Genomic DNA, 13,863 nt, shown 5'->3' with positions numbered 1-13,863 from the left:
TCGCCCCGAAAGCATCCTGAGCTGTCACGCCCCGAACAGGACTCTTGGTTCCTGCCCCCCTCCCACTCCTCCCGGAGTTTCCACGTCTCAGGAAACGGAAGCTCAGTTTCTTGGGCAAGATCCTTGCAGTCACGGTTGATTACTTTTCCTCCCCGCCTAAATCAAGTTCATCAACAAATGCTGTCAGCTCAACGCTCCAAGCAGATCCAGCTGCTGGTCACCTGGCCCCTCCACAGCTCACCTGCCACCCCTCGTCGGGTGCTCGGGGTGCCTCCTGACCGCTCCCCCGGGTGACCCCAGTGTTCCCTGCACCGTGCTGTCAGCGCAGCATCCAGAGGGGCCTCTGAGAACCAAAGTTAGACCAGGTGTAAGCGCCTCCAGGGGCTCTCATCCCCCCAGAACAAAATCTTGGACTCTAACAAAGGACTGATTAACAAATTGTGGAAGATTCCTCAAGAGATGGGAATACCAGACCACCTTACCTGAGAAGTCTGTATGCAGGTCAAGAAACAACAGTTAGAACCGGACACGGAACAACAAACTGGTTCCAAATTGGGAAAGGAGTACGTCAAGGCTGAATATTGTCACCCTGCTTATTTAACTTATATGCAGAGTACATCATGAGAAACGCTGGACTGGATGAAGCACAAGCTGGAATCAAGACTGCCAGGAGAAATACCAATAACCTCAGATATGCAGATGACACCACCCTTATGGCAGAAAGAGAAGAAGAACTAAAGAGTCTCTTGATGAAAGTGAAAGAGGAGAGTGAAAAAGTTAGCTTAAAACTCAACATTCAAAAAATGAAGATCATGGCATCCAGTCCCATCACTTCATGGTAAACAGATGGGGAAACAACGGAAACAGTGACAGACTTTATTTTCTTGGGCTCCAAAATCACTGCAGATGGTGACTGTGCCATAAAATTGAAAGACACTGGCTCCTTGGAAGAAAAGCTATGACCAACCTGGACAGCATATTAAAAAGCAAAGACATTACTTTGCTGACAAAGGTCTGTCTAGTCAAAGCTACGGTTTTTCCAGTAGTCACATATGGATGTGAGAGTTGGATTATAAGGAAAACTGAGTGTGGAAGAATGGATGCTTTTGAACTGTGGTGTTGGAGAAGACTCTTGAGAGTTCCTTGGACTGCAAGGAGATCCAACCAGTTCATCCTAAAGGAAATCAGTCCTGAATATTCATTGGAAGGACTGAGGCTGAAGCTGAAACTCCAGTACTTTGGCCACCTGTTATGAAGAACCGACTGATTGGAAAAGACCCTGATGCTGGGAAAGATTGTAGGCAGGAGGAGAGGGGGACAACAGAGGATGAGACGGTTGGATGGCATCACCGACTCAATGAACATGAACTTGGGCAAGCTCTGGGAGACAATGAAGGACAGGGAAGCCTGGCGTGCTGTAGTCCATGGTGTCGCAAAGAATTGGACACGACTGAGCAACTGAACTGAATAAAGGACCAGTCCATCCCCTGCCCTGTGTCTGAGCTCAGCTCCCCGCCCTCGGCCTCAGCCCACACCCTCCTAGCTGCCCTGTACCGAGGGCAGAGCACTGTCCCCTCCACCCACCCATGCCTCCTGCAGGGCTGGACTGGGGCCAGCCGACACCACCTCCCGCCCCTTCACCAGCCACACCTGGCACGTGGTGGGTTGGCTTTCACTGCCCATCTGCCCTGGTGCTGTTTGCTGCTGTATCTCCAGCCCACGTGGGGCACAAGGAGAGTGTCTGAGGAGGAGACGACTGCCTCCCTGACTGTGCACCTGCTCTCAGCCGTCTCACCTCCGGCCCTGGCCCCCAGACTCACTTTTTAGAAGTGCGGCTTTGATCCTTCCACTGCCCTGCTCAGAGACCCCCAGTGACGCCCCCACTGCCAGGGACACAAGGTTCGAGCCCCCCACATGCCTCTCCCGCAGTCCCCCCACCCCCGCACGCTTGCCTGCTTCCACTGCGCTGAGCTCTGCACGCCCTGGACCTTCTGTTCATTGATCTGCCTCCTGCAGCCACCCTGCGGCTTGTCCCCGCCCTACTTCCCTTTCCTGAAGGTCCCCTCACGTGGCACCACCTCCACGAAGCCTTCCCTGACCACCCACCCGGAAAGGACGTCTCCTGTCCACTGTGGCACTTGCCGTGGGCCGCCTGGCACCCTCATTGTGCCTGGACTCTGCAGTGTCTGCTCTGCAGGACGTGTGGCCTGGGGTGCCGGGCTGCACACCAGTGGGTGCCCCACCAGGGTCTGTGGCCTCAGCCCCGCCCCAGTGATGGCTCCGCCCGCCCGGTACTCACGTCGATCTCACTGAGGATGACGTCGATGATGCTGCCGATGACGATCAGGAAGTCAAACACGTTCCAGGGGTCCCCAAAATAGCCCTGGGGGAGGGGGTCTAAGGGTGAGCTGTGGAAGGAAGGAGCTTGGTGGCCCTGCCCGAGGGATGCAGAATTGCTGGGAGGGGGCATGATGCCACTTCCCAGGGGTGCTGCAGGGCCCCTCCTCTGCCCCCCTCCCTCCAGAGCATAAAGTGGCCCAATGGGAAGGCAGCATGCCTGGGAGACTCAGGATTGGGGTCCTGTCCACACAGGGAAGTCTCCCCGCCTGACCCCCTGAAACCCAGTCTGGGGCTTGCAGGCAGACCTGATGGGGTGGGGGGAGGGCAGCGTGGACTTGGGGACCAGGACACTCCCAGGCCCTAGGGCTGCCGCTCAGACGCTCAGCGACCAAAGGGGCACCGGCACATACTGCCCACTCCTGTGGCCAGAACCGAGTGGCCGGCCAGGTCTGAGTGCCCAAGGGGCTGCCTGGGAGGACGAGGCTGTGGGGGGCTCCATGGGAAGGCCCCCCCAACACCGGCCACATGAGTTCGCCTCTCCCCAGAGCCCAGGACTCACCCTGGCCTTGAACGCCATGAGCTTGAGGACCATCTCCAGCGTGAAGATGATGGTGAAGGCCACGTTGAGGATGTCGGAGATGTGGTTCATTTGCTCTGACTGGTTGTAGTGCTATGGGGGGCACAAGGAGGGGCTGGGCAGCTCCCCCAGAGCCCCGCCTTCTTCCCCAGTCCCTGCCCCTCGGGAGCCTGCTCCGGCCACATCCAGAATCCTACCAGGCCTGATGGCCATGCCCTCTCCCCGGAAGGACAGTGAGGGCAGGAGAGGGGTGCCCAGCACCAGTCCTGTGAGCAGGTTACCCACACACATCTGTTCTGGGAGGCCAGAGGCGGGGCTCTGTGGCCAGCTCCCCGGAGCCGCCTGGGTGCAGGACCAGGAGGCAAGCACCCTGGTTCTAGGCTGGGATAATCACCACCACCCGTGGGTGGCGCCTGCGATCACCTGTACCTGCCAGCTGGCCCCCAGGGACACGGAGGCAGCCCGGAGCAGCGCCCTCAGCCCCCTCGAGTCTCCCCTACAACCCTCCTGAGATCTGTGTCCTCCAGCATTTCCCAGGCGTCTCTCACCCTTTTAAAAATAAAGTTGACAGAAGCTCACTTCTTACCTGAGACCTTCCCAGGCAGCAGAGGCTCTGGCGCTGCCCCCGCCCCAGCCCCCCACTCCTGGCTGGGCTGCTGGATCCATTGCTGCCTCCGCCCCCCACGTGAGCCCAGCTCCTCCGCTCTGGGCCCCCAGCTTGGGACTTCCTTTCCAGACCCAGCCCACCCGGCAGCCTGTGGTCCTTGGGAGCATGTGTGACTCCTGGCCCAAGGGCCTTGCTGTGCGATTCTATTGATTCACGGGCGTAAGGGATCAGATGCTTAATTAAGGCTTGATAACCATGCTGCTTGAGGGGCTTCCCTGGCGGCTGAGCGGCAAAGAACCCACCTGCCAATGCAGGAGACCTGGGTTCGACCCCTGGGAGGGGAAGATCCCCTGGAGAAGGAAATGGCACCCCACTCCAGTACTCTTGCCTGGAGAAGCCCATGGACAGAGGAGCCTGGAGGGCTGCAGTCCACGGGGTCCTCAAAGAGTCAGACACGCCTGAGGGACTGAGCACGCAGTGACGCTGCTGACTGTGACTTGTCTACAAACTGTGCTCGAGGTCTCCCCAGACACCTGCTCTGTGCATGTTAAACCCACTTTTCTTGGGACTGGAACCAAGATTCCAACTACCTCCACCACCCAGACGTGCAACAGCAGAAGGAAAACAGAGAAGGCACTTCAGGCTTCCCACACGGCCCACCCGTGTGGCCGGCCCCGTCCCAGAGTGGGCGCGGCCACGTGTGTGCCTGAAGCACCGCCTTCAAACACTGCTGAGTGCCTGGCACCCGGGCCTGCGTCCCGCTCCCCTCTCTGCCCCGCGGGGCACCTCAGCACAATGCTTGGCACAGAGCGGGCCATCCAGCCTGGAGCCCCCTCCCCCGGGCTGCCCAGGCCCCTCCACCGCGGGCCCTGGTCCCGATGGCCTCACCTGCATGCCCAGGCAGATGGTGTTGAGCATGATGAGGGCGAACATCAGGTACTCGAAGTAGGAGGAGGTGACGATGTACCACACCTTGTACTGGTAGGGGTTCTTGGGGATATAGCACCTCAGGGGGCGGGCCTTCAGGGCGTACTGCACGCACTGGCGCTGAGACGGGAGCATCGGGCAGGTCAGCGCCGGGGCCAGGCCCCGCCACGCCCACGCCCTGCCCCCGCCACGCCACGCCCACGCCCTGCCCCCGCCCCGCCCCCGCCCCGCCCCTCGCCCCGCCCCGCCCCCACCACGCCCGCACCCCCCGCCCCCACCACGCCCCGCCCACGACCACGCCCACGCCCCGGCCCCCCCCCCCCCCCGCCTGAGCCAAGCTGCGCCCGCGCGCCCCCCCCTGCCCACGCCACGCTCGCGTCCCCGCCCCGCCCACGCCCCGCTCACGCCCGCGCCCCGCCCACGCCCACGCCACGGTCACGCCCACGACCACGCCACGCCCATGACCACACCCACGCCCGCGCCCGGGCTGGAGGGTCCTGCCCTCGGCAGACCAAGGGCAGCTGTGACCTTTGCGGACTGTTCAGGGAAGGGTGCCCCCCAGGCTGTGGTTCCTCTGGCGCCAACAATGCCCATTTCTAGGGGCTCTGGGCATCACGACAGGTCCACAGGGGACCCCACCCGACCACCGAGTGCCGCTCCGGGTGGGAGCTGGGTTGGGGGAGGGCCCTTGTCCCTGGCCCGAGCCTCAGCCCGGCGGCAGGGGCCCAGCACCTGGTTCTTGTCCAGCTCGCAGTTCTTGTACTCTGTCTCCCCCTGCTCCTGGAAGGTGACGATGACGAAGCCCACGAAGATGTTCATCATGAAGAAGGCGATGAGGATGATGTAGATGATGAAGAAGATGGCCATCTCCACGCGGTGGTTGTACACGGGGCCCTTGTCCTCCTCGTGAGAGTCGATGGCCTTGTACAGCAGCCTGGGGTGGGCAGAGGACAGAGGCGGGCTGGACAGGCTAGGCTGAGGCCGAGCCCGGCTAGGAAGGGCAGGCTCTGTCCCACCGGCAGTGGGGGAGAAGTTAGGACCCTGCCCGCAAAGGCTGCGGCCGGTCCAGGAAGGGGCCTGCCTCCCATCCTGCACGGGGTGCCGTGTCCCCCCAGTCACTCAGTGGGGCGCCCCTGTGGCCGGAGAGGCCCAGCCCTGCGTGACCCCGGCCAGGCTGTCCCTGGAGTGAGCCACCAGCACCCCATCCCGCACATATGCCGTGAGAGCCCCCGCCACGCCAGGCTGGTACGGGGGGGCGGGTGGTTCCCGGGCCTCCCCCAGGCATAGCCGTGTCCCCAGGGTCCCCGCTCACTCACTCAGGCCATCCCTCGAAGGTGGACACAGTGAAGAGGGACATCATGGCCGAAAGCACGTTGTCAAAGTGGAAGGCGTTGTGTACCCACTGGCGGGGACGCACCTCTATCTGTGTGGGGTCCCCATCCTTGTACACATAGTAGTAGCCCCTGGGGTTGGGGGGCCAGGTCACCACACTGCGCGTGGCTCCCCCACCATGTCGTCCCGGCCCTGGGCAGTGAGTGTGGTCCAGACCCAGGACCCTTCCCAAGGCCACCCGAGGAAGGGGCCTCTGAGCCCAAGGGGCTCAGGCTCCCCAGTTCCCCAGCGGAGAGCCACCCTGCCCCGCACGAGGCACTCCCCCAACCCCCGCACACCTGCATTCCTCCTCTGTCATCTTGGACAAGTCGTTGCAGCTGAAGAACTTCCCCTGTGTCCGGGAGGGAGGTAGGGAGACCGGTTGTCATGGAAACAGGGTGGAAAGATGGGGCGGCAGGGAGGAAGGAGGGTGGGATCTGGGTCTGTCTCTGCAGGGCGGCCTGGCCATGGGGCAGCACCCAGGACTGTCCATCACACCCTGCTCCCCACCAGGCAGATGGCAGCGAGGCTGGCACCGGCTCCTGGGTGATGGCACTGCTGGCGCCCAGGCCGGCCCGAGGAAGGGAAGCGTGGGCACAGCCCCTGCCCCCTCTGCTGGGTCTCCCCGTCACAGAGCAAGGACCAGGCTGCCCTGCCTCCCCACGCCCCGCTCAGGCTCGGGGGACAGAGCCCAGCTGGGCCAGATGAGACCTCTTATCTCCACGTGGCGCGGGGGTCCTGGCACGCCCACCCCCAGGGCTCAGTGGGTGGGCCCTGTGAGCCGCTCTTCGGATTTCAGCCCGAGCAGCTTCTCCTCTGATCTGCCTCAGACACTGGGCACCCACAAAAGGTTTCATTTGGGCAAAAGGGGGTAATTGCCAGTCTGACTGTGGCTAAATTAAGTTTGAACCCACAGATACTGCTCCGGGTCCCTCGAGGGCCAGGAGAGGGGGCTACCTCGGCCAGGGACACAGGACAAGCTGAAGGCCACACCCCGCCCTGTCACCACCTCCCCTGATGTCTCAGAGCAGGTGAAGGTGAGGCAGAGGACGCGACTGCCCCTGGGCAGGTCTCCGGGCACTTGAAGCCAAACGGCCAGTCTAGCATGGAAGGCAGATGTGACACAGATGCATGAGACAAGTGCATTACAGACACGGTGCGCACGCCACCCGTGCCTGCTGTTTGACTGCGATGTGGGCGGGCAGGAACCGGGGGTGTGTTGACAAGAGACTAAGGCACAGAGGGGGTTGAGGGCGGAAGGGCAGCTGCTGCTTGTTCCTTGGGGAGCGAGTCTGGAGGGCTCCCATGCGGCGGCCCAGATGGTGCCAAGGTGAGCATGAGTTGGTCACATCGAGACCCTGCCCTCGGGGGGCCAGGGTCCCCAGGCTGCAGAGGTCAGGGCTGGGCAGGAGGGTGGGGCAGTCTGGCTGGAGCTGGGGATGGGCCGTGTGCAGCCTGCTGGGAGCACTGTTTTGAGACTAAGCTGTCAGTCCAGATGCCCCTCCTGCCCCTCCACCCACAGGACCTGGCCCCTAAATGTCCTCTGGGAGCCCCACCCTGACAGCTCTCCCCAAAGCCTGCCCCTGCCCGCAGGGATGACATGGTGGGGTTTGCTGCATGGCCCTCTCAAGCCCTGGCAGAGGCCTGGACCCAGAGAAATTGCTCCTGAAATGTTAGTTGAATGAATGAAGGATTGTAAGATGAAGCTATTGCATGTCTAAGAATGATTGAGGTTATATAATCGCAATTGAAAAGATAGTGCTTTGGGGACGGGAGCAGAGGGTTCTGGAAGGACCCGGAAGGTCATGAACGTGGATGTGTCCTCAGGGTCCGTGTCTGTGTCCTGCATGTGATCTAAAAGCCAGAGGCATCCAGCAGTCAGCTCTGGAAGAGAAGCTGGACTGCAGGGCTGGCTGAGTCCCAGACGGGAGTGAATGGCTGAGTTCTCCCAGGAAACAGAACTGGAGGGAGCAGCCCCTAGATGGGACACAGCAGACCCCCACCCCCGCCCTGCAGAGGCTCCCAGTGGACGCACCGGCGGGCACTCGGCTTGCAGAGGCAGGGTGGGTGAGGGTTAGGCCCGGCACTGTCCCCAAGGGTGGAGGGGAAAACAGCAGGGAGGATGCTGCTCGGGCCGGCAGACTGGGGCCTCGATCTGCAGACCCAGCGGGGCAGCGGGGGGCCACCCCTGAGGGTCCGCGCTCAGGCTCCTCACAGCACGCCTTGCACCCGTGCGTTCGGGACACCTGCCCTCATAGCGGCCTCCCTTTGCTTGGAGGGGACGTGGGCTGGCGAGCGCTGGGCCGGGGGCCGGCGGGGCTCACCTTGAAGAGCTGGACGCCGATGCAGGCGAACATGAACTGCAGGAGGGTGGTGACCAGGACGATGTTCCCGATGGTGCGGATGGCCACGAACACACACTGCACCACGTGCTGCGGGGGTGGGAGCCCTGGTTGGCACCCGCCCCTCCTCACTGCCCAGCCCAGTTCAGGGGCCCCCCCAGTGCAAGCCTAGCTGCTTCCCAGCTTGTCAAGGACAGAAGGGGCTCACAGGGACAGAGCTGCCCAGGCGCACCGCCATCCTCACTGAACACAGGGGGCGGGCTGAGCCGGCGCCGTCTGGGCCGAGTCTGGAGTCAGGCCTGGGGTCCCCTCCCCCCGAGGGTCGCTCTGGGCGCCTCTCACCTTCAGGCCTTTGGCTCTGTTGATCGCCCGGAGCGGTCGGAGCACCCTCAGGACCCTCAGGATCTTCACCACGGAGATGGCGCTGGACCTGGGGGCGGCCTGCTCAGCCTCCCCCTGACCCCAGCTCCCTGCGCCCCCGCCCCCGCCTGGCCCTCCCCTGGGGCTGCGTATGTCCTGGGACAGAGGGGCCTCCCGCCCCGGGGCTGCCTCCCTCCGGGCAGCCCACAGCCTCGGCCCTCTGTCAGACAGGAGCTCCCCGGGCACAAGCCCGTGTTCCCCACGCGGCTGGGGGCGACTGCCCTCTCTCCACATGCCTCCCGGCCTCCCGCACACTCCGCCCGCCGCACCTTGTCACTCAGGCCAGTTGGTGCCCGCCCAAGGGGCTCTGAACGCCATCCCCGGCAGCTCGGTGCCCACCAACCAACACGGGCGGCTGCCCCACTCACTCGAGCCCCATGGAGATGAGGGACACGGCCACCACCACCAGGTCCAGGATGTTGAAGTAGTTGCGGCAGAAGGAGCCCTTGTGCAGGAAGGCCCCGTAGGTGGTCATCTAGGGGGTAGAGGCGACGTGCTGGGCGGGGGGTGGAGCCTGGGCACACGCCCCTGGTGGGTGGAGCCTGGAGACACGCCCCTAGTGGGGGTGGAGCCTGGGACACGCCCCTGGTGGGTGGAGCCTGGAGGTATGCCCCTAGTGGGGGTGGAGCCCGGGGACACGCCCACGGGTAAGTGGAGCCTGGGGAAATGCCCCTGGGTGGGTGGAGCCTGGGGACACTCCCCCAGGCGGGTGGAGTTTGGGGACACGCCCCCGGGTAGGATGGAGCCTGGGGACACTCCCATCTGGGGGTGGAGCCTGAGGACACACCCCCTGGTGGGGGTGGAGCCTGGAACACACCCCCTGGTGGGGGTGGAGCCTGGAACACACTCCCTGGTGGGGTGGAGCCTGGGACACACCCCCCCTGGTGGGGGTGGAGCCTCGGACACACCCACCCTGGTGGGGGGCTGGGACACTCCCCCTGGGGGGGGAGCCTGGGGACACTCCCCCCTAGTGGGGTGGAGCCTGAGGACACACACCCTGTTGGCAGGTGGCTGGGACACTTCCCCTGGTGGAGACGCCTGGGTACACACCGACCTGAGTCCTCAGGGCACTGCCCCATCCTCAGTGCCCAGTTCTGGAAACTCAGGGACCTCTCTTGGGCAGCGAGGCCATGGGAGCCCCGGGTCTCCTTCTTATGGAAGCCCTGCCCTCTGCCCTGCAGATACAATTCCCCCTCCTCTTCCTCTTCTTCCTCCGCCCTCCTCCTCTTCCTCCCTGGAAAGTGTCCTAGGCATGGTTGGGTCAGGCTCAACAGCCTGTCAAGACTGAAGACCTTGCCCAGCGCCACCCCCCCACCCCAAACCTGCTGTATCTCAGCCCAGAGGGGCCACTTTCTCCTCTCAGCACGTCTCAAACATCTCTGTACAATGCATCAGTCACTGTTTTGTCCAGGACTGCCCTGCTGTCTCTCTGATGAAGTCCTGTCCAATTTCAAGGCCTAACTCTAACATCACCACCTCCAAGAAGTCCTCCTGGACCCCAAGGAGTCACCATTTTCCTCTGATCAATTCCTTCAATAAACAGGCCCGTGAATGAAGGGACTGTCCTCCCTTCACTCTGCAACTGGCTCTCGGCCTGCTCCCCTTACATGGCTCCCCTCTCCCCTCTGGGTACGTGGAGGTGACCCTCCGGGTCCCGGTCACAGATGGGAGGCCTCTGCCCCCAGACCCCCCACCATGATGGTGTGAACCCAGTGGGTCCGCTGTGAGAACAGGAGGGCAGCAGTGTGCTATGGATGTGGGGGATGGGCTGGGGGGGGGGCGTGAGAGGGCGGAACTGCCAGAAATCCCGCCCAGGGCAACAGCCGCTTCTCTGGGACCCTGGGGGAGCCCTTTCAGTCACTGACAACCCAGGCCTGGGAACAGATCACTGCTTCCCGTCCGCACCTGGGTGAGCCGAGCCTGGACATTGGAAGAAGGTGCCCAAGGCATCACAGACACACAGGACGCTCTGCTGAGAGGTGCATGGGCTGCCTGCTGACCATACCCCAGGCCTGCACCCACCTGCCTGCTCGCCCGCTCATGCCAGCTCTGAGCTGAAACCACCTGGTCCCTTGGGTCCTGAGAGTCTGTCCCTGCTGCTCTCTGCCGCCTTCTGGCTTGTCCCTCCTCCCTGCGACCCAGCCCCCAAGGGAGCACAGCCTGTGTAAGCGGGGGTCCCAGCTGGCCCGGGGTGTCATCTCATGGCCTTCACGCACCTTGAGGACAATCTCCACAGTGAAGACAGAGGTGAACCCGATGTCAAAATACCCAAGGATCTGGTGGCAGGGCAGAAGTCAGCGAGAGAAGGAGCAGAGCAGGAACGGCATCATTACCCTCATCAGCATCAGCACCACCACCATACCACCGTCACCATCAAGACCACCCCCACCCCAATACCACCATCCCCCCATCACCACCGCCCTCCCATCCCCACCACCATCCCCCATCCCCACCATTGCCCCCACCACCATCAGCACCACCACCATCAGCACCATCACCGTCAAGACCACCCCCACCCCACCACCACCACCATCCCCCCATCACCACTGCCCCCCCCCCATCACCGCCATCCTCACTGTCAGCAGCACCACCCCCTTCCCCACCCTTCCACCACTAGGACCAGCACCAGCTCCTCCCTCCTCACCAGCATCACCACCGTTATCTTCACCCCCACCATCACCACCACCATCCCTACCATCATCACTGCTAAAACCCAGCACCCAGAGCCAGTTTAGGGTGCATGCTGTGACCACACTGTCTTGGCCCTCTGGGGACTTAAACTCTAAGCAACTGTGATGCGGGGACCACATAGCAGGTACAGCCGAACACGGGGCCTCAGGGTGAGGAGTGGGCGCCTGAGGCCTGGAGTGGGGGGCGCTGAGTTGGCTGCCGTCACCTGGTTCCTCACGGACTCAGCCCGGAGGGGGTCCTCGGCGGCCAGGGCGGCGCTGCTGAGCAGGATGAAGAGCAGGATGAAGTTGGTGAACCAGGTGGCGTTGACAATGCGGTGACACAGGACGCGGATCCTGCGGGCGAGGGGGCGGTCAGGAGGCTCTGAACAGGGCCTTCGGGCCTCAGCAGCCTCCGCCCTGCTCGGTGGGGAAGGTCAGCCTGCATCCAGGCGGCCTCTGGCTGGACACGCCGGGCCCCGCCCGGGCTACGCAGCCCTATCCCATCCCCCAACAAGCCCTCCCCCAACACTCTGCCCATCCCATGGCTCCCATCGAAACACGGGCAGACTGCTCTCCAGCCCCGAGGCTGATGGCTGAAACTCCAGAACTATGGTCTGTTATCTAAAGGTGTCAGACTGAAGCCTGTGAGAAATACAGCCCCACTCTGCTGTCAGAAAGGAACCAACATATCCGTCCCGTCCCTCTCGGGTGTAAGTAATGTGTGAGGCTTAAGATAAATGTCTCCTGGGGATGCTGGCATTTTAAATGGGGCAAGAGATCCAAAGTTAAAGGAGTGCCTTTCTCACAGCGTAAGTAGGCCCAGAGAGTTGGGAGAAGGTGGTCTTCTCGGAGCAAAAAGCAGCCTTCTCTGAGACCCCACCACCACCCTGCCCCACCGCCGAGGGGCCACCCACTTGTTGGTGGGGCTGAAGATGAAGAAGGCGCTGGCTTCTGGAATGGGCACTGCCTTCTCCTTCAGCTGCAGCTCAGCCAGCGGACGGGGCCGGGGGCTTATTGGGACCTCGGGCTCGTCTTCCTCATCATCCCCTGTGGGGAGGGGAGAGAGGCTGGGGTGTCTTTCCATGTTTCGCTATCCCCTTAACTCTTGTGCTCTGAACCCAACCCCCAGCAGCCAGGGCGTGGGGGGCCAGCAGGGTCCAGCCGGGCACCTCCCTTCGCCACAACACACTGGCCTGAGAGCTGTTGGCCTCAGGACCTTCCAGAAGTGGGGCCAGGAGCAAGGTCCCAGAGCCTTGCTGCTGTAGCTCCTGTCTCGGGGCTGGATGCGCTACCCTGGGGTGGCTCACAAGCTGGGGTTGCAGGGGGCCCTGCTCTGCAAGCGACTGCAGTGCTGAGCCTGGCTCTGCCCCTGACTTGCCCGCCAGGCAGGCCCCCAGCTCGTGCCGTTGATGAGGGCAGGAGTCCCGTTGAGATAAATGGACTCTGAGCTTCTCTCTCCTGGTTTCGGGTTCCACAAACCCTCCTTTGGGTGGGGGACAGCCAGCAGGAGGAGCCAGCCCAGCACACCCCGCCCTCGGTCTCAAGACCCTCACCTGGGAAGTCGGCAGAGGGGTAGGGGTCCTTCACCTCGTTGACGTTGGATTCAAACTCATCAATCTTCAGCTGGAAGGAGGAACACGAGGAAGATGAAAACGAGAGTTGTGGTTCCCCCGGCCGGAGGGCGTGCAGGTGTGAGCTCACCTGAGCCTCCCTCCCTCCTGGGATGCTGCTGTCACTGTCACTCCCGTCTCACGAAGGGGAGGCCAGGCCCAGAAAGCCACCGGGACCCCCGCCTGTCTGAGCCTGAGCACTGCCCCCCCCCATACCTGCTTAGTTCTCAGAAGACAGAGGAGTCCCCAGGCCAGGAACCACCCCCCACCCCCTGCCCCTCTGAGCTCTACTCCCTCAGCCCCCAGGCCGGGACAGGATGGCAGGGCTGGAAGCTGGTCTGCGCTGCTCCGCGGAGCAGACAGCATCAGATGGGAAGAGGGCACAATACAGAGGAAGTCTGCTTCCTGGGTTGGGGCATGTGCACCCTCAGCGCAAAGGCATCCCTGCGATGGAGCTGCCCTCACCTGGCTGGTGCCCAGGCAGACAGCCCCCTTCCCCAGCACCCACCCTAAGGCATGGGCAAAAGGGGGACTTTCAGAGGCCCCTCCCTGCGGCCCCTGAGAGCTCCCCAAGGGCTGACGGGCTCACCTTGGCGGTGGTGGGGATGCCCTCCCCCTTGGGTTTCTGCTCCAACTTCTTGGCCATTGTTGCCTTCTCCTCCTCCGACTTGTCCGGGAGCCCCCTGAGTTGGAAAACCAAGCAAACCCAAAGTGGAGGCCCCGCTCCTCCACGGAAGAGAACCTCCACCTTCTGGGGTCCGCTCAGCCTGAGGGCACCCTTCCCGACCCCACCCAGGGCTCGAGGAGGGGGGCGCTCCGTGGGGGCAGGGGCAGCACAGGCCCAGCGCGTCCTCCCCTCGCTATGAGTGAGCAGTGCCAGCAGCCTCAGTGTCAGCCACCCCAGGGCCTGCCGGCCAGTGAGAGTACAGCCGTGGCACCGTCCGGGGTGGCACTGTCTGGGTTTGCAGCATGGAGTGCGGTTTGGTCCAGGACGGCT

At 63.0% G+C, this 13,863-nt stretch overlaps 1 protein-coding gene across 1 annotated transcript in view; it reads right to left on the bottom strand.

Moving 5' to 3' along the window:
- The window catches only part of CACNA1S (calcium voltage-gated channel subunit alpha1 S), a 55,846-nt gene that overhangs the window by 14,735 nt on the left and 27,248 nt on the right, over positions 1 to 13,863 (bottom strand). Inside the window, exons 15-28 of the mRNA XM_070473808.1 lie at positions 13,456 to 13,549; positions 12,810 to 12,879; positions 12,171 to 12,303; positions 11,481 to 11,610; positions 10,801 to 10,860; positions 8,953 to 9,059; positions 8,507 to 8,594; positions 8,147 to 8,254; positions 6,122 to 6,174; positions 5,768 to 5,914; positions 5,184 to 5,385; positions 4,413 to 4,571; positions 2,900 to 3,010; positions 2,300 to 2,383 (exon numbers count right to left, since the gene is read on the bottom strand). Coding sequence (XP_070329909.1) covers positions 2,300 to 2,383; positions 2,900 to 3,010; positions 4,413 to 4,571; positions 5,184 to 5,385; positions 5,768 to 5,914; positions 6,122 to 6,174; positions 8,147 to 8,254; positions 8,507 to 8,594; positions 8,953 to 9,059; positions 10,801 to 10,860; positions 11,481 to 11,610; positions 12,171 to 12,303; positions 12,810 to 12,879; positions 13,456 to 13,549 — 1,546 coding nt within the window. The remainder of the gene's footprint in view (positions 1 to 2,299; positions 2,384 to 2,899; positions 3,011 to 4,412; positions 4,572 to 5,183; positions 5,386 to 5,767; positions 5,915 to 6,121; positions 6,175 to 8,146; positions 8,255 to 8,506; positions 8,595 to 8,952; positions 9,060 to 10,800; positions 10,861 to 11,480; positions 11,611 to 12,170; positions 12,304 to 12,809; positions 12,880 to 13,455; positions 13,550 to 13,863) is intronic.

This window comes from Odocoileus virginianus, chromosome 11 (genome assembly GCF_023699985.2).
Source record: "Odocoileus virginianus isolate 20LAN1187 ecotype Illinois chromosome 11, Ovbor_1.2, whole genome shotgun sequence".
In the NCBI taxonomy this organism is placed as follows: domain Eukaryota; kingdom Metazoa; phylum Chordata; class Mammalia; order Artiodactyla; family Cervidae; genus Odocoileus; species Odocoileus virginianus.
Note: the sequence above shows the minus strand (reverse complement) of the source record. Positions and strands in the feature narration are given on the sequence as shown.